Raw genomic sequence first — 25,522 nt, 5'->3', positions numbered from 1 at the left:
TTTTTGGTGAAAAAGTCACAGCAGAGAATATTTAGGATACTTCTGTGTGTGTTGGAGGTTATTTGCTGCTCTTTCTATTTTCTGCTGCTTCTGTTCCCACAGCTGCCGGCTGTCAATCAAACGTACTTTGGCAGAAGGTCAGCAGGCGGGAGGACGAGCGAGTTCCGACATTTGACAACATTCAGGCTGGACATGAGGGCTGGACATGCTGCTGCTGCTGCTGTGCTTCTCCTCTCGCTGCTCCTGCCTGGTCAGTATCCATTTGTACCTTTTTAATCCTTTACTGCTGTTAGTTACCTCGCCCTGGGAGGAGTCCGTCTGCCAACTTCCATATCTGCCTCGTTTCAATGAAATGTGCTGCACTAAATCCCGATTCACACCTGATCTGATCCGAATTTGTTAAATTTAAATGCAGCATAAAAACGTGACGTTTTCAGATATTCCTAATTAGTTTGCTGTTGTGTTAATTACGTTTTTTGAAATTTCCTATCATTCACAATCATTTTTTAAAAATTAAAATTATTTTTAAGTTAACATTTTAAGTACCAATGATTGTCACAATGTGGTGAAAGCTCAATCAATCAATCAATCAATGTTTATTTATATAGCCCCAAATCACAAATGTCTCAAAGGGCTGCACAAATCATTACGACTACAACATCCTCGGAAGAACCCACAAAAGGGCAAGGAAAACTCACACCCAGTGGGCAGGGAGAATTCACATCCAGTGGGACGCCAGTGACAATGCTGACTATGAGAAACCTTGGAGAGGACCTCAGATGTGGGCAACCCCCCCCCCCTCTAGGGGACCGAAAGCAATGGATGTCGAGCGGGTCTAACATGATACTGTGAAAGTTCAATCCATAGTGGCTCCAAGACAGCAGCGAGAGTCCCGTCCACAGGAAACCATCTCAAGCGGATCAGCAGCGTAGAGATGTCCCCAACCGATACAGGCGAGCGGTCCATCCTGGGTCCCGACGAGCGGTCCATCCTGGGTCTCGACTCTGGACAGTCAGTACTTCATCCATGGTCATCGGACCGGACCCCCTCCACAAGGGAGGGGGGGACATAGGAGAAAAAAAAGAAGCGGCAGATCAACTGGTCTAAAAAGGAGGTCTATTTAAAGGCTAGAGTATACAGATGAGTTTTAAGATGAGACTTAAATGCTTCTACTGAGGTAGCATCTCGAACTGTTACCGGGAGGGCATTCCAGAGTACTGGAGCCCGAACGGAAAACGCTCTATAGCTGTCCTCTGCATTTGACCCATCACCCTCGATGACCCCCTGGGAGATGAGGAGAGCAGTGGGCAGCAGCGGTGGCCGCGCCCAGGAATCATTTTTAGTGATTTAACTCCCAATTCCAACTTTTGATGCTGAGGGCCAAGCAGGGAGGTAATGTGTCCCATTTTTATAGTCTTTGGTATGACTCGGCTGGGGTTTGAACTCACGACCTACCAATCTCAGGGCGGACACTGAGTAGGTGGTAAGTTAGTAGGGTTTGCTTGTTACTGCCGTTTATAAACCAATGTAACAGACACTTTCATAACAATATGCGATCCATCCATCCATCCATTTTCTACCGCTTATTCCCTTTCGGGGTCGCTGGCGCCTATCTCAGCTACAATCGGGCGGAAGGCAGGGTACACCCTGGACAAGTCGCCACCTCATCGCAGGGCCAACACAGATAGACAGACAACATTCACACACTAGGGACCATTTAGTGTTGCCAATCAACCTATCCCCAGGTGCATGTCTTTACATAACAATATGTAATATGTATAATATTTACTGTATTTTTGTCATTTTAATTATCGCCTGAACTGACTTCTTCCGCACGTTGATTTCCATTTTTATAGTAGCGCACTTCCGACTTCTGGCAACAAATGTGTGTTCCTACTTCCGGAAACAAACACAAGTGCTTTAATTTTGGCAGACTTGGCAATAAACATTGAAGACGACTATTTTTTGGACAAATGAAGATTTACAAACATATCTTTTTGAAGCTGAATATACGTAGGATGAAGTACTAGCTGAGCGAGTGAGGTCGGCGTGACACGAAGCTAATAACAACAATGGCTGTCATACATTAAAAAAATAAATATATTGAATTGTTTTTGTAGTTTACAAAACCCTGAGTTGGGAAATTGTGTCAGCAAATCTTTGTAGACAGAAATACTGACAGTAGTCTACATATTTTTACAACATTGGAAAACATTAGTGAAACAGAGACTTCTCAAAGGGTGAGATAACTCCTGGCATAGAATGGCCAAGAGTATAAATGTGTGTGTCCAAGATAAGGACCCTACAGCCTGTCTTCTTCTGATGGATTTATTACAATCTTTGCAAGTTGGGTAATGTTTGCTGTGGTCTGGAACAACATGGCGCACAAACAACTATCAGAAATGCAGCCAATATTACATACATATACATTCAAATTTAAATCAAATGCACAGAGAACATAAGTAAAGGAAATTAAATGAGCTCAAATATACCTACAAAAGTGGCACAATGATGCAATATGTACATACTTCTAGTCTAGACAGTACCTTAGCATCGATTAGCTTGCAATCATGCAGTGACCAAATATCAATCAATGTTTATTTATATAGTCCTAAATCACAAGTGTCTCAAAGGGCTGCACAAACCACAACGACATCCGCGGTACAGAGCCCACATAAGGGAAAGGAAAAACTCATCCCAGTAGGACGTCGGTGACAATGACTATGAGAAACCTTGGAGAGGACCGCATATGTGGGACACCCATCCGCCCCCTCTAGGGGAGACCAAAAGCAATGGATGTTGAGCGGGTCTAACATGATATTGTGAAAGTCCAGTCCATAGTGGCTCTAACATAATAGTGAGAGTCCAGTCCATAGTGGATCCAACATAACAGTGCTAGTCCAGTAAGAGTCCAGTCCATAGTGGATCTAACATAACAGTGAGAGTCCAGTCCATAGTGGATACAGCATAATAGTGACAGTCCAGTCCAGAGTGGAACCAACATAACAGTGAGAGTCCAGTCCATAGTGGATCCAACATAATAGTGAAAGTCCAGTCCATAGTGGATCCAACATAATAGTGACAGTCCAGTCCATAGTGGAACCAACATAACAGTGAGAGTCAAGTCCATAGTAGATCCAACATAATAGTGAGAGTCCAGTCCATAGTGGAACCAACATAACAGTGAGAGTCCAGTCCATAGTGGATCCAACATAATAGTGAAAGTCCAGTCCATGGTGGAACAAACATAACAGTGAGAGTCCAGTCCATAGTGGATCCAACATAACAGTGAGAGTCCAGTCCATAGTGGATCCAACATAACAGTGCTAGTCCAGTCCATAGTGGATCCAAAATAACAGTGAGAGTCCAGTCCATAGTGGATCCAACATAACAGTGAGAGTCCAGTCCATAATGGATCTAACATAACAGTGAGAGTCCAGTCCATAGTGGATCCAGCATAATAGTGACAGTCCAGTCCATAGTGGAACCAACATAACAGTGAGAGTCCAGTCCATAGTGGATCCAACATAACAGTGAGAGTCAAGTCCATAGTAGATCCAACATAATAGTGACAGTCCAGTCCATAGTGGAACCAACATAACAGTGAGAGTCCAGTCCATAGTGGATCCAACATAATAGTGAAAGTCCAGTCCATAGTGGATCCAACATAATAGTGACAGTCCAGTCCATAGTGGATCCAACATAACAGTGAGAGTCCAGTCCATAGTGGATCCAACATAACAGTGCTAGTCCAGTCCATAGTGGATCCAAAATAACAGTGAGAGTCCAGTCCATAGTGGATCCAAAATAACAGTGAGAGTCCAGTCCATAGTGGATCCAACATAACAGTGAGAGTCCAGTCCATAGTGGATCTAACATAACAGTGAGAGTCCAGTCCATAGTGGATCCAGCATAATAGTGACAGTCCAGTCCATAGTGGAACCAACATAACAGTGAGAGTCCAGTCCATAGTGGATCCAACATAATAGTGAAAGTCCAGTCCATAGTGGAACCAACATAACAGTGAGAGTCCAGTCCATAGTGGATCCAACATGACAGTGAGAGTCCCGTCCATAGTGGAGCCAACATAACAGTGAGAGTCCAGTCCATAGTGGATCTAACATGACAGTGAGAGTCCCGTCCATAGTGGAGCAAACAGGAGACCATCCCGAGCGGAGACGGGTCAGCAGCGCAGAGATGTCCCCAACCGATGCACAGGCGAGCGGTCCATCCCGGGTCCCCACTCTGGACAGCCAGCACTTCATCCATGACCACCTGACCTGTGTCTCCCCCCCCCCTCCACAAGGGAGAGGGGGGCAGAGGAGAAAAGAAAAGGGTGCTAAGATGCCTCATTAGCACTCCACACAAGTCAATAACATCAACAAAGCTCACCTTTGTGCATTCATGCACAGCATAAAAAGTTTGGTGGACAAAATAAGACAAAGGAGGAGTGGCATAAAACATGTCTTTCTGTGGCAGTGTCGTAGAAAGTTGGACTTGAAATCAAACTACGGCAAGTTCAAAGACCACTGAAATTAGGACAAAAGGGCGCTCGCCAAGTATTATCATCAGTAAAGCATGTTTAGTAGCATGTGGGCTTTCTAACAGTTATGAAGGTTTGTGTCATGTTTGTCCTCTTACAGAAACCATATTAAAAGAAAAATTTGTATGCGTTTTTTGAAAAAACCTTTCGGGAGTCAATAGGTCGGCACTGAAGAGCCGCTGGTTGCTGACCACTGCCCTGTACCCAAGATCTTGTCAATTTCGTTGAGGCCAGTTAAATAGTTCCAATGTTGATTTGCAGAGCAGTGCAAAAAGAGGCAACAAAAAAGTTAAGACAAGGAAGCAAGCGGGAGAGGAAAGGGGAGCGTCCGCCCCCGATGAGTGCCAGAGTAAAGTAGCTGGTTGGATCTACCGGCGAGGCCCGCCAAATTTAGAACTGTGCGCATGACTTTATTAACAATCAATGAATAATAAATTATTGACGTTTACTAATCGATTTTACAATCTCTCATGTCCAAGTTGCCATACGTCTAAAAATCGATTATTCACCCCACCCTCTAAATACTATAGTTGCATAAGTCAAGTCAAGTCAATTTTATTTATATAGCATGTTTACAACAACTTTTAAATTGGACCAAAGTCTTTACAGGTTAAAAAAACCCATAGAGCAACAGAAACAGAAAACAAACAAAGAACATAAACAAAGAATGAGGTGAACAAAATAGTGCAAAAAGCAATACGGTAAAAGGGGTCGAAAAAGGAGTAGAAAAATTTGCTAAATAAAAATAAAAATAATCAAAATGCGACAAAAAGAAAAATACAACTAAAGCGAAGGAGTAAAGGGGGGCTAGGGCTAGAACAGGGGTGACCAACATTTTTGAAACCAAGAGCTACTTCCTGGGTACTGATTAATGCGAAGGGCTACCAGTTTGATACACACTTTAAATAAATTGCCAGAAATAGTCAATTTGCTCAGTTTACCTTTAACTCTGTTATTATTAATAATTAATGATATTTATCTTTGTGGAAACACTGATCATCTTAATGATTTCTCACAAAAAATATATATTTTTGATGACATGTTTTAAATAGGTTAAAATCCAATCTGCACTTTGTTATTTCTAACAAAGACAAATCATTATTTCTTCTAGATTTTCCAGAACAAAAATTTTAAAAGAAATTCAAAACACTTTGAAATAAGATGTAAATTTGATTCTATATATTTTCTATTTTGTTTTCATCTGACCACATGACATTCTCCTCTGCTGTATCATCCATGTATCCATTTTGGTATTAACTCATCGTGTTTGGAGAAAGAAGAATACTGAGTTGCATCCCAAGAACACCATACCTACTGTGAAGCATGGGGGTGGAAACATCATGCTTTGGGGCTGTTTTTCTGCTAAGGGGACGGGACGATTGATCCGTGTTAAGGAAAGAATGAATGGGGCCATGTATCGTGAGATTTTGAGCCAAAACCTCCTTCCATCAGTGAGAGCTTTGAATGGTTGACCAACTTATTTTCCACCATAATTTACAAATAAATTCTTTAGAATTCCTACAATGTGAATTCCTGGATTTTTTTTTCACATTCTGTCTCTCACAGTTGAAGTGTACCTATGATGGAAATTACAGACCTCTGTCATCGTTTTAAATGGGAGAACTTGCACAATCGGTGGCTGACTAAATACTTTTTTGCCCCTCTGTAGATGTTCTCTCATGATGACTAGTATTCCAGGTATGCTGGGTTAAAGCTGTTCTAAAGTGGAGCAAACTTCTCTGCCGGGTGGACGCAGCTGTCTTGTGAAATTGGAGCTTGTATGAGAGTCCTGGCGGCCTTTTGTTTCTCGCACCGCTTTTAAAAGAGCTCAAAAAGATGCATGACGGAAAAGGAAATCGTTGTTGTTTAGGGTGTTTTACGGGCCCTCTCAACGTGTCAGGTTCATACGCTGATGACATCTGTTACACAGACAAGAAGCAAGGAATCATGCAGAGACAGTTACATTTTGCTCAATGAGGAGAGATGCTTTGGGCTGTACTCTAGTTAAAGAAACAACCTACGCTCTAAGGTAGCAGTCCCACGTTCTCTGTTTATTTGGGAGTTCCCTGGTTACATCACTGAGGCTGGCTCTGAAGGAAGGGGATAATCTTAGCTAGACACAATATATGACTATTCATGAAATGCAAATGTGCTGACACTCGTGATATCGCCCTGTCTCTGCTCTGTCTACCTCATGGCACTCGATGTTCACCCTTGGCAGTCAGCAGGCTGGTTCTGGACTTAAACACAGATAGAAAATTACATCTTCAGCGCAATTGATAATAACCATAGCAACAGCCTTTAAGCATTAAAGTTATGTGATAACTTACACATAATTATTCTAACACTTTTTGCACCCATTCTGCGCAGCGTGCTGGTGCAGGAACGAGGAGGAGCGCCTCATCAACTTCCTGTTCAAGGAGCGCGCCTACAACAAGGAGCTGCGTCCCGTGCAGAGGCAGCAGGACGCCGTGGACGTCTACCTCGCTCTCACCCTCTCCAACCTCATCTCCTTGGTAACCAGACAGATGTACGGTGGGCGGGTCGACTCTCACGCTGCTTTCTCTTTACGTCTGTAGAAAGAAGTGGACGAGACGCTGCTCACCAACGTTTGGATCGACCACGTAAGTTCACCTTTAGGAAGCTTCTCAGACAGACTTGAGCAAAACACGGGCCACATGCCGCCCGTGATGATTTTCAGTCCAGCCCGCCGGACGTTGCACATAATTTTTTTAGACCTTTAACATCAAATCTGTAGCCGCTATTATGATGTGCAGTACTGTTTTTAAATGACCGTAAGTCTTGAACTATAGAAAGTATTTCAATTAGAGATGTCCGATAATGGCTTTTTTAATTACAGACTCCGATATCAACCGATACCGATATATACGGTCGTGGAATGATCACATTATTATGCCTAATTTTGTTGTGATGCCTCGCTGGATGCATTGAACAATGTAACAAGATTTTCCAAAATAAATCAACTCAAGTTATGGAAGAAAATGCCAACATGGCACTGCCATATTTATTATTGAAGTCACAAAGTGCATTATTTTTTTTAACATGCCTCAAAACAGCTGCTTGGAATTTGGGACATGCTCTCCCTGAGATTGTAGCGTCCCGGAAGAGTTAGTGCTGCAATGGCTTTTGGGTATTTGTTGTGTTTATGTTGTGTTACGGTGTGGATGTTCTCCCGAAATATGTTTGTCATTCTTGTTTGGTGTGGGTTCACAGTGTGGCGCATATTTGTAACAGTGTTAAAGTTGTCTATATGGCCACCCTCAGTGTGACATGTCTAGCTGTTGACCAAGTATGCATTGCATTCACTTGTGTGTGTGAAAAGATGTAGATATTATGTGAGTGGGCCGGCACGCAAAGGCAGTGCCTTTAAGGTTTATTGGCGCTCTCTACTTCTCCCTACGTCTGTGTACACAGCGGTGTTTTAAAAAGTCATAAATTTTAGTTTTTTAAAACCGATACCGATAGTATCTGATATTAAATTTTAAAGCATTTATCAGCTATTGGACATCTTTAATTATTATCAAGGCTTAGGTCAGGCTGATAACAAAATAAATACCAGTCAAATTTACGGCTTAAGTAGGTATTCAAAAGTGCTGAATTAAATAGATTCTAACTAAGAAATACTATCTATCCATCCATCTTCTTCCGCTTATCCGAGGTCGGGTCGCGGGGGCAGCAGCCTAAGCAGGGAAGCCCAGACTTCCCCTCTCCCCAGCCACTTCGTACAGCTCTTCCCGGGGGATCCCGAGGCGTTCCCAGGCCAGCTGCGAGACAAAGTCTTCCCAACGTGTCCTGGGTCTTCCCCGTGGCCTCCTACCGGTTGGATGTGCCCTAAACACCTCCCTAGGGAGGCGTTCGAGTGGCATCTTGACCAGATGCCCGAACCACCTCATCTGGCTCCTCTCCATGCGGAGGAGCAGCGGCTTTACTTTGAGTTCCTCCCGGATGGTAGAGCTTCTCACCGTATCTCTAAGGGAGAGCCCCGCCAAACTCATTTCGGCCGCTTGTACCCGTGATCTTGTCCTTTCGGTCATAACCCAAAGCTCATGACCATAGGTGAGGACGGAAACGTAGATCGAACGATAAATTGAGAGCTTCGCCTTCCGGCTCAGCTACTTCTTCACCACAACGGATCGATACGGCGTCCACATTACTGACGACGCCGCACCGATCCACCTGTCGACCTTGTTTAAAAATAAAAATATATGTGTTAAAATGCCCCCTGCATGCTTTTAGTGTTCAGTGTGTGGCCCTCTGTGTAGAATTTCATCAAGACTGGTTGGTAAACATTCAGGCGGAACTTCTTTACAGCGGCACCTAACTACTGTAAGAGTAAATGAAAGCATATTTGTATGCTCAGTGTGTCCTCCAACCCGTAGGCATACTTGCCAACCTTGAGACCTCCGATTTTGGGAGGTGGGGGGGAGCGTGGTTAAGAGTCAAGTATGTCATATATATATATATATATATATATATATATATATATATATATATATATATATATATATAAAAAAGAAATACTTGAATTTCAGTGTTCATTTATTTACACATATACACACACATAACACTCATCTACTCATTGTTGAGTTAAGGGTTGAATAGTACATCCTTTTTCTATTCTCTGTCACTATTTTTGTAATCAGAGGCATGTACAGAAGATGGCAGTATTGTCCTGTTTAAGAGTGTCACAACATTGCTGTTTACGGCAGACGAAATGCTTTACCGTAGACGAAAACGTGACTGCTGTTGTGTGTTGTTACCGCACTGGGAGGACGTTAATGAAACTGCCTAACAATAAACCCACATAAGTCCCCGTTGATCATTCTACAGTTATAACATCATTGGACAGGCACACCGTTTATATTGTGGGAAAGTGGACGTGAAAACAGGCTGTCCTCACTCAGGTCCGCATGGAGCTGGATTGATTGATTGATTGATTGATACTTTTATTAGTATATTGCACAGTACAGTACATATTCCATACAATTGACCACTAAATGGTAACACTCGAATAAGTTTTTCAACTTGTTTAAGTCGGGGTCCACGTTAATCAATTCATGGTACAGGAGGCGTGGCCTCCATCTCCGCCCGAATTTCGGAAGATTTTCGGGAGAAAATTTGTCCCGGGAGGTTTTCGGGAGAGGCGCTGAATTTCGGGAGGGTTGGCAAGTATGCCCGTAGGGGGCGCCACTAATGCCATTTCCCTGTGTCAGACATGGACAGACTACCGGCTGACGTGGAACGAGACCGAGTTTGACGGCATTAATATGCTCCGCCTCCCGTCCAGCATGGTGTGGCTTCCAGAGATCGTGCTGGAAAACAAGTGAGCGTCTTTTGTTTCTGGAAATGATCTATTCATGACCCCGACTAAGCTACTCCTAACCCCCACCCCTAAGCAACGACGCCCAGTTCCAGGTGGCCTACTACAGCAACGTGCTGGTGGACAGCAGCGGTCTGTGCTACTGGTTGCCTCCCGCCATCTTCCGCTCCTCCTGCTCCATCAACGTCAACTACTTCCCCTTCGACTGGCAGAACTGCACGCTCAAGTTCACGTGAGTTGCCATATCTACTGGTACCAGCAGGGGGCGCTTGTCTACATGGAATTGTGTTGCCCAAACGTCGCAGCTCGCTCACGTACAACGCCAAGGAGATCCGAATGCTCCTGAAGGAGGAGGCAGACGAGACGAGCAAGTGGACAGTGGAGTGGATCATCATCGACCCCGCTGGTTGGACAGGTGAGCGTCTCGCCCGTTTTGTTTTCACGCCGGCTGCTAAAGACGCCACTTCCTGGTCCGCAGAGAACGGCGAGTGGGAGGTGATCCACCGTCCGGCAAAGAGGAACACCTACAGGCACATTCCCATGGAGAGCAACAAGCACCAGGACATCACCTTCTACCTGATCATCAAGCGCAAACCTCTCTTCTACATCGTCAACATCATCATCCCCTGCGTGCTCATCTCCTTCCTCGCCTCACTCGTCTACTACCTGCCTGCCGACAGTCAGTGCTTCCTCTTCCTATTCAGCTCTAATCCACATATGCCTTATTTTGAAGAAAATAAGGCACAAATGCGAGTCAAAGATCCTCAGAAATGTACGTGGTTCTTAATCATAGGGCCCATGGTTGGGCTGCGAGCAATTCCTTGAGGGCCGCCAAAAATATGTTTCTTCGCTGCGGTCTGTATTGGCTGCAGCGGTATTCAATCAATCAGTCAATCAATGTTTATTTATATAGCCATAAATCACGAGTGTCTCAAAGGGCTGCACAAGCCACGACGACATCCTCTGCTCAGACCCCACTTGAGGGCAAGAAAAAACTCAACCCAATGGGATGACAATGAGAAACCTTGGAGGAGACCGCAGATGTGGGGACCACACCCCTCCCCCTCCTCCATAGTGCATAATGGATCTAACATAATAGTGAGAGTTCAGTCCATAGTGGATCTAACATAATAGTGAGAGTCCAGTCCATAGTGGATCCAACATAAAAGTGAGAGTCCAGTCCATAGTGGATCTAACATAATAGTGAGAGTCCAGTCCATAGTGGATCTAACATAATAGTGAGAGTCCAGTCCATACTGGATCTAACATAATTTTTTGAGCGTCCAGTCTATAGTGGATCTAACATAATAGTGAGAGTCCAGTCCATAGTGGATCTAACATAATAGTGAGAGTCCAGTCCATAGTGGATCTAACATAATAGTGAGAGTCCAGTCCATAGTGGATCCAACATAAAAGTGAGAGTCCAGTCCATAGTGGATCTAACATAATAGTGAGAGTCCAGTCCATAGTGGATCTAACATAATAGTGAGAGTCTAGTCCATACTGGATCTAACATAATTTTTTGAGCGTCCAGTCTATAGTGGATCTAACATAATAGTGTGAGAGTCTAGTCCATAGTGGATCTAACATAATAGTGAGAGTCCAGTCCATACTGGATCTAACATAATATTGTGAGCGTCCAGTCTATAGTGGATCTAACATAATAGTGAAAGTCCAGTCCATAGTGGATCTAACATAATAGTGAGACACCAGTCTGTAGTGGATTATACATAATAGTGTAAGAGTCCAGTCCATGGTGGATCTAACGTAATAGTGAGAGTCAAGTCCATAGTGGATCTAACATAATAGTGAGAGTCCAGTCCATAGTGGATCTAACATAATAGTGAGACATCAGTCTGTAGTGGATTATACATAATAGTGAGAGTCAATCAATCAATCAATCAATGTTTACTTATATAGCCCTAAATCACTAGTGTCTCAAAGGGCTGCACAAACCACTACGACATCCTCGGTAGGCCCACATAAGGGCAAGGAAAACTCACACCTGTGGGACATCGGTGACAATAATGACCCAGTGGGACGTCGGTGACAATGATGACTATGAGAACATGATACTGTGAAAGATCAATCCATAATGGATCCAACACAGTCCAGTCCATAGTGGATCTAACACAATAGTGAGAGTCCTGTTCATAGTGGGGCCAGCAGGAGATCATCTTGAGTGGAGACAGGTCAGCAGTGCAGAGACGTCCCCAACTGATACACAGATGAGTGGTCCACCATTGACCATTGGTCCCGGCTTTGGACAGCTAGCACTTCATCTGTGGTCACTGAATCCATGCCCCCCCCCCCCCCCCCCCTCTACAAGAAGGAAGGGGAGGGTGGGGGGGGGGGGGATCAGAAAAGAAACGGCAGATCAACTGGTCTAAAAGGGGGGTCTATTTAAAGGCAAGAGTATACAAATGAGTTTTAAGATGGGACATGAATGCTTCTACCGAATTAGTTATCTTACTCTTAATTTTAATTCAGATTCTCTGAACCTCTTAATGATATTAAGGACCGTAGATGGTGAAATCCCTAAATTCTTTGCAATAGCTGGTTGAGAAATGTTGTTCTTAAACTGTTGGACAATTTGATCATGCATTTGTTGATAAAGTAGTGACCCTCGCCACATCCTTGTTTGTGAATGACTGAGCATTTCATGGAAGCTGCTTTTTTACCCAATCATGGCGCCCACCTGTTCCCAATTAGCCTGTTCACCTGTGGTATGTTCCAAATAAGTGTTTGATGAGCATTCCTCAACCTTCCGTCTTTTTTGCCACTTGTGCCAGCCTTTTTGAAACATGTTGCAGGCATCAAAATCCAAATGAGCTAATTTGCAAAAATAACAGTTTTCCAGTTCAAACGTTAAATATCTTGTCTTTGCAGTCTATTCCATTGAATATAGGTTGAAAAGGATTTGCATATCATTGTATTATTTTTTTATTTACCATTTACACAACGTGACAATGTCACTGCTTTTGGGTTTCGTAAATAAATACTGCAAACATACTCATCAAATATCCTCCATATAAGAGAGCTCTTAAGTTCAACGGTTTGGAGTACCGCTCCCTAAAAGGTGAAGGTGTGTTCAGGTGGCGAGAAGATGACCTTGTCCATCTCGGTGCTGCTCGCTCAGTCTGTCTTCCTGCTGCTGATCTCTCAAAGGCTGCCGGAAACATCCATGTCTGTTCCGCTTATCGTCAAGTCAGTAACTAACACACACACACACACACACACAAACGTGAACGTTTTTCTAAAGCTTGGTGTGTCTCAGGTATCTGATGTTCATCATGGTGCTCGTGACGGTGGTGGTGTTAAACTGCGTGGTGGTCCTCAATCTGCACTTCAGGACCCCGAGTACTCACGTCATGTCTGAGTGGACCAAGAGGGTAACACACACACACACACACACACACACACACACACACACACACACACACACACATTCTTGTATTTGTCACTACCTTCTTGAGACCTTGGAAAAATGCCTACCTCTTTAGGACCACCCTTTCCAGGTGTATAAAGATTTTTATATACAACATTAATAATACATACCGTTTTTTTCGGACTATAAGTCACAGTTTTTTTCATAGTTTGGGTGCGACTTATACTCAGGAGCAACTTATGTGTGAAATTATTAACACATTACCGTAAGATATCAAATAATTGTATTAATTTCATTCGCGTAGGAGACTAGACCAGGGGTGCCCATTATCTCGATCGTGAGCTACCGGTCGATCATGGAGGGTCTGCCAGTCGATCACAAACCAAGCATTAAAAAATAAACCTAAACATTTGTGATCATCAATCTTTACTATGATGTCACTTTTGTCACGTGATTGACATTCACGGCACTCGGGGGTCTTCTGGTTGCTGCGAGATCATTATTAAGAAAATATGAACAAGAGGAGGGCGAGAAACACTTTTTATTTCAACACTCTCGCGCCGTACCAGCTGTCAAAACCTTAAAGGGGAACATTATCACAATTTCAAAAGGGTTAAAAACAATAAAAATCAGTTCCCAGTGGCTTGTTTTATTTTCCGAAGTTTTTTTCAAAATCTTACACCTCCTGGAATATCCCTAAAAAAAGCTTTAAAGTTCTTGATTTACGCTAATTTGCGGTGCGACTGTCCATTTCCCTGTGACGTCATACAGGGCTGCCAATACAAACAGCATGGCGGTTACCACAGCAAGATATAGCGACATTAGCTCGGATTCAGACTCGGATTTCAGCGGCTTAAGCGGTTCAACAGATTACGCATGTATTGAAACAGATGGTCGGAGAATGGAGGCAGATAGCGAAAAGGAAATTGAAGAAGAAATTGAAGCTATTGAGCTAATAGCTATTGACGCTATTCGGCCATAGCATGGGTGTACCTAATGAAGTGGCCCATAGCATGGCTGCCTTATTAGCATCGCCGGTCAAATGTGCAGACCAAACGATCAGGACTTTCACATCTTGTGACACTGGAGCAATTTAAATCCGTCAATTGGTAAGTGTTTGTTTTGCATTAAATGTGGTTATCTAGTTTCAAATGTACATACAGCTAGCGTAAATAGCATGTTAGCATCGATTAGCATAGCATGTTAGCATTGATTAGCTGGCAGTCATGCCGTGACCAAATATGTCTGATTAGCACATAAGTCAACAACATCAACAAAACTCACCTTTGTGATTTTGTTGACTTAATCGTTGCAAATGCATCTACAGGTTATCCATACATCTCTGTGCCATGTCTGTCTTAGCATCGCCGGTCAAATGTGCAGACACTCTGGCACATTCAATGGGGGTCTGGCGGCAGATTTCTTGCCAGTGGTGCAACTTGAATCCCTCCTTGTTAGTGTTGTTACACCCTCCAACAACACACCGACGAGGCATGTCTCCAAAGTTCCAAAAAAATAGTCGAAAAAACGGAAAATAACAGAGCTGAGACCCGGTGTTTGTAATGTGAAAATGAAAATGGCGGGTGTGTTACCTCGGTGACGTCACGTTCTGACGTCATCGCTAAAAGACCGATAAACAGAAAGGCGTTTGATTTGCCAAAATTCACCCATTTAGAGTTCGGAAATCGGTTAAAAAAAATACATGGTCTTTTTTTTCTGCACCATCAAGGTATATATTGACGCTTGCATAGGTTTGGTGATAATGTTCCCCTTTAAGTCAGACTGCACAGTTGCTGTCTTCACTATAAAAGCCCTGCTTCATCCTGCCTGCGCTAACAAAATAAGAGTCTCAGAAAGCTAGCGTGCACAAGTTAGCAAGCTACGGAGTTGGCCGTCGATGTATTTCTTGCAAAATGTATAATAACGAGTATGCAAGCTGGACAAATAAGACGCCAAAAACTAACCACTTTCATGTGGTATTGGACAGAGAGGAGGACTTTTTTCTCCTCCATTCGAAAATCTGGACGTTATCAGCACCACTGTCTGATTCCAAACAATGCAAGTCATCAGAATCAGGTAATACACCAACTTATATTCTTGTCTTCATGAAACAAAATAAATCTATATGTGTTAAACATGCTTGTGTTATCATTAAACACCTTTACCGTGTTAACAAAAATGTCTCTTTCATAAATAATTTAATATAAATTATATATATTAATGAGGTAGATTCCTCCGACTCGGTCAATCGAAAAGTTGCTCGTCTGCAGAAAAAGTGTGGCCACGCCTGGACTAGACGTATAAGATTTCATGGGATTTAGTGATTAGGAGTGACAGATTGTTTGGTAAAGGTAGAGCATGTTCTATATGTTATAGTTATTTGAATGACTCTTACCATAATATGTTACGTTAACATACCAGGCACCTTCTCACTTGGTTATTTATGCCTCATATAACGTACACTTATTCAGCCTGTTGTTCACTCTTCTTTATTTATTTTAAATTGCCTTTCAAATGTCTATTCTTGGTGTTGGGTTTTATCAAAAAAATTTCCCTAAAAAATGCGACTTATACTCCAGTGCGACTTATATGTTTTTTTCCCTACTTTATTATGCATTTTCGGCAGGTGCGACTTATTCTCCGGAGCGACTTATACTCCGAAAAATACGGTACATACTATGCAAATATAAAAAAAAGATAAGTTTTTAGTTTGTATTTTTTGTTTGTTATTGGTTTTTAATAGTTTTTTTTACTTGAAGTCATTACAGTATGTATCTGTATACATATTTATTTATTAATTTGTATTATTTTTGGCCAAAGGGGGCACATTTCAATTTCTTACACACACTTATTACCAGTGACATGCGGTGAACTAAACACCAGGTGAAGCATACATACTTTTTTTCTTCTTTTTAAATTTTTTTTTAACTTAAATTCATATGTGCAGCTCTAGTCCTTGTTGATTTAGGTTGCACATTAGAGTTACAGGAAATAAAAGGAAGTTATTTGCTTTCATTAAAACATTATCATAATGATATTATGATATGATAAATGGATCCAATAAGTATTTGATAAAGTTATTAAATACTTTTTGGTCGCATTTGCTTTTAACAAAATAAATCAAGTATTGTGAGTGTATCTTACCTTTCTGTATTTGTATCTGAAGCAGCAATAGCTATCCTCCATGAAAACGTACTTTGTATGATCGCATTCATTTTGTCTTAAAGTCCAGTTTAGAGAAGTATTTCATCTTGGATATAGTATATAATCCTCCATTTGGCAGAAACATTTATTTCAATCAATCACTGTCAATCACTGTATATTTCTATAGCCCTAAATCACAAGTGTCTCAAAGGGCTGCACAAACCACAACGACATCCTTGGTTCAGATCCCTCATAAGGGCAAGGAAAACTCACAACCCAGTGGGATGTCATTGTGAATGACTATGAGAAACCTTGGAGAGGACCACAGATGTGGGCGACCACCCACCGCCTCCCTCTAGTGGAGACCACATGCAATGGATGTCTAGGGGGAGAAAAAAAATACAACCTTAAAAATGATTTTAGGATTTTTAAACACATATACATTTTTACCTTTTAAATTCCTTCCTCTTCTTTCCTGACAATTTAAATCAATGATCAAGTAATTTTTCTTTTATTGTAAAAAATAATAAATACATTTAAATTTAATTCTCCGTTTTAGCTTCTGTTTTTTCGAATTCAATTTCATTCCAAGAAATTAAACAATATTTTTGCATCTGACAAAAAACACCCACAAACGCTTGCTTACTCTAATAAAAATGCCATGTTTGTTATAAATACAGTTAAAAAAAAAAGAAAAGAAAAAAATGCTGGCTTCCGCTGGAGAGACCTGTGTCTACTAGCTTGAGTGCCCCCACTTCTCCCAATGTGGCGAGCCAGAGTACTTCTGAGGCATTGAACTGCAAGTTGACAATATATCGCCCCCTGCCTTGAGGCAGAGATACTTGCTGCCTGAGGACCTGCCTTTTCCACGTGGCAACAAGCATGCGCCCCCTTGCACGCACACCCAATACACACTGTGTGTAGCTGTGGAGGCAGCACCTGTGTCTGCCTCACTTCTCATCTGCTGCATTGGTTTGATCAGGAAACATGGAATTTCTGCGATTTTGACCATGAAAATTATCAAAATATACAGGAACCACACCAAAATCACATAGAAAGCATGAACCAAAAGAAAAATATTAAAACTTATTTTATTTTATTACTCCGTTTTGGAACATCTCATGGTTAAGCCACCTGGTGGCAGGTGAAGCACTGCCTTGCTTGCCTCCCCTGACAGCATGTCACTGGTTATTACATATGTAGATTCCTAAAGTAGCCTTAAGCTTGACGCTCCTCTACTATCACATTCACTCCGCTTGCTGCGGCAACAACAAAACAAAACTCCAGACGTTCTTCTTCGTTTGTATGGTTTACTTGTCAACTTAATAATTCAAAACATAAAACAGTCACGATGTGGGAACAAACGAATGACAAAATAAAGAGAGTTTGTTGCAGTACTAGTTAGAAAAAGTATGAATGAGAATAAGTATGAGTGAGATCAAAAAACTGTGTGGCTCGATTCCACCGCACCTGACAGCAATTACCCATAACACCTTGCGACCAAAAACCCCTTTACCACACAGATCCTTCTGCCATACATGCACTTAAAACAGTTACATCATCAAATCATTTTGACAAATGTAATAATTACTACTAAAGTGAGCTTTGTATAATTACTCTAAGCATTCAATATATACATTTTCTCATCATGCAAATAAAGTAAACAGTCCCCTTCCATAAAATGTAAATTAACTTAAACAGTATTTAGGCTCCTACAACATATGTTTGCCAGAGGGGGAGCACTTCAAATTTTTACACACTCTTGTTATTTCATATATTCAGTAGAGCGGGAGCACTTTTAAAACCGACACAGTCAATTGGAAAAGTCCCTCCTTTTTGGGACCACGCAAATTTTGATAAATTTCACCACCAAGGGGTGCACGTGAGACAATCTCTATTAGATGCAATGGTTTTCGTATTGGGAAGAGGATTTATGTCCTTACTTGGTCACATCTCCTCATATGAAAGGTACTTTTCAATCAATCAATCAATCAATCAATGTTTATGTATATAGCCCTAAATCACAAGTGTCTCAAAGGGCTGCACAAGTCACAACGGCATCCACGGTTTAGAGTCCACAAAAGGGCAAGGGAAAACTCATAACCCAGTGGCACGTCAATGTGGATGACAATGAGAAACCGTGGAGAGGACCGCAGATGTGGGTGACCCCCCCACCTTTAGGGGAGACCGGATGCAATAGACGTCGAGTGGGTCTAACATAATATTGTGAAAGTCCAGTCCATAGTGGATCTAACATAATAGTGAACGTCCAGTCCATAGTGGATCTAACATAATAGTGAACGTCCAGTCCATAGTGGATCTAACATAATAGTGAGAGTCCAGTCCATAGTGGATCTAACATAATATTGCGAAAGTCCAGTCCATAGTGGATCTAACATAATAGTGAACGTCCAGTCCATAATGGATCTAACATAATAGTGAACGTCCAGTCCATAGTGGATCCAACATAATAGTGAGAGTCCAGTCCATAGTGGATCTAACATAATAGTGAGAGTCCAGTCCATAGTGGATCTAACATAATAGTGAACGTCCAGTCCATAGTGGATCTAACATAATAGTGATAGTCCAGTCCATAGTGGATCCAACATAATAGTGAGAGTCCAGTCCATAGTGGATCTAACATAATAGTGAGAGTCCAGTCCATTGTGGATCTAACATAAGAGTGAGAGTCCAGTCCATAGTGGATCTAACATAAGAGTGAACGTCCAGTCCATAGTGGATCTAACATAATAGTGAGAGTCCAGTCCATAGTGGATCTAACATAAGAGTGAGAGTCCAGTCCATAGTGGATCTAACATAATAGTGAGAGTCCAGTCCATAGTGGATCTAACATAATAGTGAACGTCCAGTCCATAGTGGATCTAACATAATAGTGAGAGTCCAGTCCATAGTTGATCTAACATAATAGTGAACGTCCAGTCGATAGTGGATCTAACATAATATTGTGAAAGTCCAGTCCATAGTGGATCTAACATAATAGTGATAGTCCAGTCCATAGTGGATCTAACATAATATTGTGAAAGTCCAGTCCATAGTGGATCCAACATAATAGTGAGAGTCCAGTCCATAGTGGATCTAACATAATAGTGAGAGTCCAGTCCATAGTGGATCTAACATAAGAGTGAGAGTCCAGTCCATAGTGGATCTAACATAATAGTGAACGTCCAGTCCATAGTGGATCTAACATAATATTGTGAAAGTCCAGTCCATAGTGGATCTAACATAATAGTGAACGTCCAGTCCATAGTGGATCTAACATAATAGTGAACGTCCAGTCCATAGTGGATCTAACATAATAGTGATAGTCCAGTCCATAGTGGATCTATCATAATAGTGAGAGTCCAGTCCATAGTGGATCCATCATAATAGTTTTCCTTGTTGCTGTCTCAAGAAGGGTAGAAATACAAGAACAAACAAACACACACACACAGATGTCACAAAGATAAGAACTGAACTATTTGCCCTACCACTGTTGTGCAGTTCTTCCTTGAGCGTCTGCCTCGCATCCTGCGTATGTCCCGCCCGGCGGAGGCGGAGCCTTACTGGGACGGGGCGCTGCCACGGCGGTCCAGCTCGGCGGGCTACATCGCCTCGGCCGAGGAGTACTACAGCGTCAAGTCTCGCAGCGACCTCATGTTCGAGAGGCAGTCGGTGAGACACGGCCTCACCGCCCGACCCACACACGCCGCAGGTATGGCACGCACGCCCCAACATTGGTCGGTAGATTAGGAAAGGTTGAACACCCCGACGCCTTTGCCAGTGAAAAAGCTGCAGGGGGACGGCGGCGTCACGGAACAGCTGTACGGGGAAATCAAGCCGGCAGTGGACGGAGCCAACTACATCATCAAGCACATGCGCAACAAGAACGACTACAACGAGGTGAGCGAGATGACATTTAAGTTGGCGACATCTTGTTTAAAAGCAGGAAGCTTGACGTCAATTTTGTTACACAAAAATACCTTTTTTGTGTCACATTGGGAAAAAAAAAATTGAAGAAATAATTATAGATTAATACACTGAAGTGCTTTGTCAGATATTTTATTCAGATAGCTTAACTCCGTGGTTCTCTCAAAGTCAGGAAAAAATTTGGCTCTCCAGGTTCTGCCGCAATGACCTACAATAAAGTACAGTAGCATAGTAGGCATAAGTATTTATTAAAAACAAGGCAGAGGTTATATTCAACAAGTACCGTTTTTTTTCTGACAATATACTACTATACAATGTACTAAATCCATAAACTGCTGGCAATTCAATAAAAGTGAGTAAAAGGCGAGTTATTGTGATGTAAAAAAATTAGGGCTGGGCAACGATTAAAAATGTTAATCGAAGTTAATCGCACTATTTCTCCGATTAATCGCGATTAACTGCATTGTATACGCAAAGCCCAATAATGAATTCAAAAGTAGTGTGTAGTGCACCTTTTATTGGAATATTCTCCCACATGAACAAAAGCGCCAAAACATTTGTTGTGCAAACACAATTTAAATCAGTCCTTGTTAAACAGTAGCAGTTAAATAGCATATTTTATGAAAATCAACTCAAAAAATGTAAATACAAACATTTAAGCTTATTGCCACTGCCAGGGTATTTAAGTTATCCTGTTTGTTATGGAAAATAAATATAATCTACATACAAATCTCTGAGCCACAATCATAACATCCGAACAGGCAATTTCTGAGGTAACAGCAGAAACATTTTTTTTATCAGGGATCTTATGTTTAAAAAACCTATATTATAGGTAGTCGGCTGTTTTAGTGAATTTTTGATTAAATTATCCGTAGTAGCAATATTAATAATGTTGTGTTTATTATGCGTAGTGCACTTAAAATAATTATGAGCATATCTAGGAATTGATATGATGGGAATTTTCCGATTGTTTGCTTGGTGCTTTGATAAACTGAACGCATCATATACATGGTACTATATTGTGATGTTATGAGCCAGGGAAAAAAAGAACTACCCTACCCAGCATGCAACAGGAGTGACGAGCATGCGCGGTAGCCCGGTATAGGTTGTGTCGCCATGACGGCATCTTGTATGTTGTGATATGCACGCTCTGAAAGCAAACGTTAAGAACTCAGCCAACACTCCTGGTCTGCATTATTCATAAATAGACAGACAACACAAATACTCCGCTGCTTCACAGGCCGCTGGATGTAGCCGGCAAAGTATTCCCATGCTAGCTAGCCGGTCTAGCAAGCACGCCTCATTCAGTCCAAAACGGCCCGATCTATCCACATCCAGCATTGTCTGGCGGTCGTAAGTGATCCCGGAGTGACCACGCTGGAAGCCAGCCATGAAATTTGCAGAATTGTCCGGTATTTTTGCCAAATGTTCCATCTTTACCAAGAGCCTCTCGTCCGGGCGTCGCCATCTTGCTAAGAAAAAGCGTTAACAAAATAAAAGCATGTAAACAACATACGCAAATGTGCGATAAAATAATTGTCGGCGTTAATAGATTGATGAGTTAACTCGTAATTAACGCATTAATTTGCCCACCCCTAAAAAAAATCCCATATTTTTACCAATTTTCCCAGGGGATTTTCTATTTTTTATAAAGCAAACATTGATGTTCCTCTTAGACACATGCAATAACGGTGTTTGTCAAATCCCCTGAGATTTTTGATGCTATATTAAACAACATTAGCGCTGCATAAAACATTATGTCACTACTGCTCCCACTTTTCCTAAAAAACCATGTAATAAAAACCTACCGTATTTTTCGGACTATAAGTCGCAGTTTTTTTCATAGTTTGGCTGGGGGTGCGATTTATACTCAGGAGCGACTTATGTGTGAAATTATTAACACATTACAGTAAAATATCAAATAATATTATTTAGCTCATTCACGTAAGAGACTAGACGTATAAGATTTCTTGGGATTTATGGATTAGGAGTGACAGATTGTTTGGTAAAGGTAGAGCATGTTCTATATGTTATAGTTATTTGAATGACTCTTACCATAATATGTTACGTTAACATACCAGGCACCTTCTCACTTGGTTATTTATGCCTCATATAACGTACACTTATTCAGCCTGTTGTTCATTATTCTTTAGTTATTTTAAATTGCCTTTCAAATATCTATTCTTGGTGTTGGATTTTATCAAATAAATTTCCCCCAAAAATGCGACTTATACTCCATTGCGACTTATATATGCTTTTTTCCTTCTTTATTATGCATTTTCGGCAGGTGCGACTTATACTCCGAAAAATACGGTACTCACTTTTATTGAATTGCATCGCAGTTTATGGATTTAATACATTGTTGGGTTTCCTCATGAGGAATTCTGAAATATTGGAAACATTTGAATAAAAACAATTCTGGTCTTCTTCACATGCCTTTTAGTTGAGACAGCTGGTTGACATTTCTTCCTGGATGTTACAGCAAGTATGAGAATGTGTGAGCGGCTGCCTGCACTTTACTTATCATCGATACTTATCATCGCCTATTTGTCAATATTTACACAAAGTTTTTTTGTTTTTTTTGTCAGAGGTATCTTTTCTGTCGACATCATGTCCATCCATCTTTTCCGCATTATTTTTTTGAATGCCAGAACTGCCCATGTGGGCACTACGGTGAGAAATAAGGGAACTTTTTTTAAGCAAACAAACAGACCTGCTTGAGAAGTGATTATTACCATGTACTTCACTATTTTTTTAATATACTAAATACTGGTATCATATGTGTATGTATTTTATCTGTATCTGTAGAACTTGCAAAAAAACCTAATTTCAGCGCAGTCTTAGTAGATCACTTGCAACACACCCATTAGTAGTACACATCATTTTATCGTTTGCACATATTGTTTAGCACCTGGTATTTGGATCTTAGTAGATCAAGCCCAAAGTGTATTCAAGTGGCCCCTCCCATTTCCCGTGTAGCCCTCGTTGGAAACTGTTTGGACACATGAATAAACACAGACTAACGTCTGCAGGAGAAAGACAACTGGAGCGGCATCGCTCGCACGGTGGACCGACTCTGTCTCTTTCTGATCACCCCGGTGATGACCTTTGGCACCATTATCATCTTCCTCATGGGCCTCTACAACCACCCTCCGCCTTTGCCTTTCGCTGGAGATTCCTACAACTACAGAGAGGAAAACCCTCGTCTAATGTGACAAACACACACACACACACACGTATTCTCTTGTCTTTGACTTTTGTTTTGGCTTTTTTTCTGTAGCGTGATGTGAATAATGAAATTAGATCAATTTAATCAGAATGACAGGGCGTAAGTGTGCATTTGTTTTGTATTTTGGATGTAATTAACCACTACAAGTGTCTAACCGGGACAAAAACACTTCTTGGGAATGCAGTAATTATATTATTATTATAGTATATGCTGTAATTATGTACCTGGACTAAACTGCAAAGTGGACATGTGCTGTGCTTTGTAGTAAAACAAGCGCTCATTTTATCCTGTAAGCTTCTCCTGAGCTTTTTGTAAACGAACATGGCGTCGACTGTGTGGGACTTCCTCACTGTCTTAGAGGAAGACATTTTTTGTGCTGTTGGCACCAAATGTTCAGCAAACATTCTGCGAGGAAGGGGGAAAAAAACTTGAGGCTTAAACTAAGAATGTCCGATAATATCTGACTACTGATAACTGCTTTAAAATGTAATATCGGACATTAACATTATCGGTTTCAAAATTATTCGTATCTGTTTCAAAAAGTAAAGTTTATGACTTTATAAAATGCCGCTGTGTACACCGACGTAGGGAGAAATACAGAGCTCTCTGTCACTGTGTCTCTCTCTCGCTCCTTCCCTAGCGGTCCGTAGCTTCCGTAGCACTCTGCCGAAGGACCGAGCGACAATACAAAACTGTGGTGCACTGGACCCCAGCGCTGATACTCCAACAGACGAGTTGCTGGGTGAATCGGACGTGTAACCCCCCCCTCCCATTGGCTCCAGACAGAGACGGCTTTTGTTATTTGGGTCCAAAATGGCCCACTCAACGTTCTGGGTTGCCTACCCCTGCGTTAGTGGAAAAGTGGCAAATGAGTGAAAGTGACAGAAACGTTGCCATGGAGACGAGGCTGCGACACCTGTCCGTCAGTAGTAACAGTCCCCGATAACCTGGACCATTTCAAACCGTTATTTGTTCTTGTTTTTTTATAATGTTTTTATTTGCATTATCCCACACGATGAACACTACCGGTACATATATTTTTATATGACGCCGGATAACACTCCGGGAGCCGTCACTTTTTTGCGCCTGCTATCCCGCCGACCGCCGTGTTGCTGTAGGGAGGAAAAGCGGAACGACACACATTGCGGAAATAACATTATTCTCCGTGCGTCAGCTAAATACAAATACAACAAGTTTTTAGTTATTTTTATATATTTTTTCCAAATAGTTCAAGAAAGACCACTACAAATGATCAATATTTGGCACTGTTATACAATTTAATAAATTGGAAACTGATGACTGAGTACTGTATTTTACTTATTTATCTCTTTTTTTTTTTAACCAAAAATGCTTTGCTCTGATTAGGGCAGGGGTGTCCAAACTTTTTCCACAGAGGGCCACCCACGGAAAAATTTAAGCATGCGGGGGCCATTTTGATATTTTTCCTCTTAGAGGAAGACATTTTTCATGCTGTTGGCACCAAATGTTCAGCAAACATTCTGCAAGGAAGGGGGAAAAAAACATTAGGCTTAAACTAGAGATGTCCGATAATATCGGACTGCCGATAAATGCTTTAAAATGTAATATCGGAAATTATCGGTATCGGTTCCAAAATTATTCGTATCTGTTTCAAAAAGTAAAGTTTATGACTTTATAAAAGGCCGCTGTGTACACGGCCGTAGGGAAAAATACAGAGCTCTCTGTCACTGTGTCTCTCTCTCGCTCCGTCTCGAGCGGTCCGTTAGCCTCCGTAGCACTCCGCCGAAGGACCGAGCGACAATACAAAACTGTGGTGCACTGGACCCCAGCGCTGATACTCCGACAGACAAGTCGCTGGGTGAATCGGACGTGTAACACGTTAGCCCCCCCGCCCCTCCCGTTGGCTCCAGACAGAGACGGCTTTTGTTATTTGGGTCCAAAATGGCCCTTTCAACGTTCTGGGTTGCCTAC

General features: G+C 41.8%; 1 protein-coding gene across 1 annotated transcript; it reads left to right on the top strand.

Moving 5' to 3' along the window:
- The first annotated feature begins 93 nt into the window (after positions 1–93).
- chrnd (cholinergic receptor, nicotinic, delta (muscle)) lies at positions 94–23,865 on the top strand. The gene is made up of 12 exons (XM_061921350.1): positions 94–250; positions 6,914–7,059; positions 7,123–7,167; positions 9,778–9,887; positions 9,961–10,116; positions 10,190–10,299; positions 10,363–10,563; positions 12,980–13,091; positions 13,162–13,276; positions 19,918–20,128; positions 20,198–20,316; positions 23,376–23,865. Exons 1-12 carry the CDS (start codon positions 193–195, stop codon positions 23,556–23,558), a joined length of 1,566 nt encoding a protein of 521 aa, XP_061777334.1. The 5' UTR covers positions 94–192; the 3' UTR covers positions 23,559–23,865.
- The last annotated feature ends 1,657 nt before the right edge of the window (positions 23,866–25,522 follow it).

The sequence above is a fragment of the Nerophis ophidion genome, linkage group LG15 (genome assembly GCF_033978795.1).
Source record: "Nerophis ophidion isolate RoL-2023_Sa linkage group LG15, RoL_Noph_v1.0, whole genome shotgun sequence".
NCBI lineage: Eukaryota > Metazoa > Chordata > Actinopteri > Syngnathiformes > Syngnathidae > Nerophis > Nerophis ophidion.
The sequence above is the reverse complement of the archived record's forward strand: the minus strand, read 5'-3'. Positions and strand labels throughout refer to the sequence as shown.

Excerpts from the sequence above, each read along its gene's own strand:
- chrnd (XM_061921350.1), top strand. The coding sequence starts at position 193 with ATGAGGGCTGGACATGCTGCTGCTGCTGCTGTGCTTCTCCTCTCGCTG. Across the intron at positions 10,300-10,362 it reads CGACCCCGCTGGTTGGACAG|AGAACGGCGAGTGGGAGGTG; the intron begins GTGAGCGTCTCG and ends CCTGGTCCGCAG. Across the intron at positions 13,277-19,917 it reads TGTCTGAGTGGACCAAGAGG|TTCTTCCTTGAGCGTCTGCC; the intron begins GTAACACACACA and ends ACTGTTGTGCAG.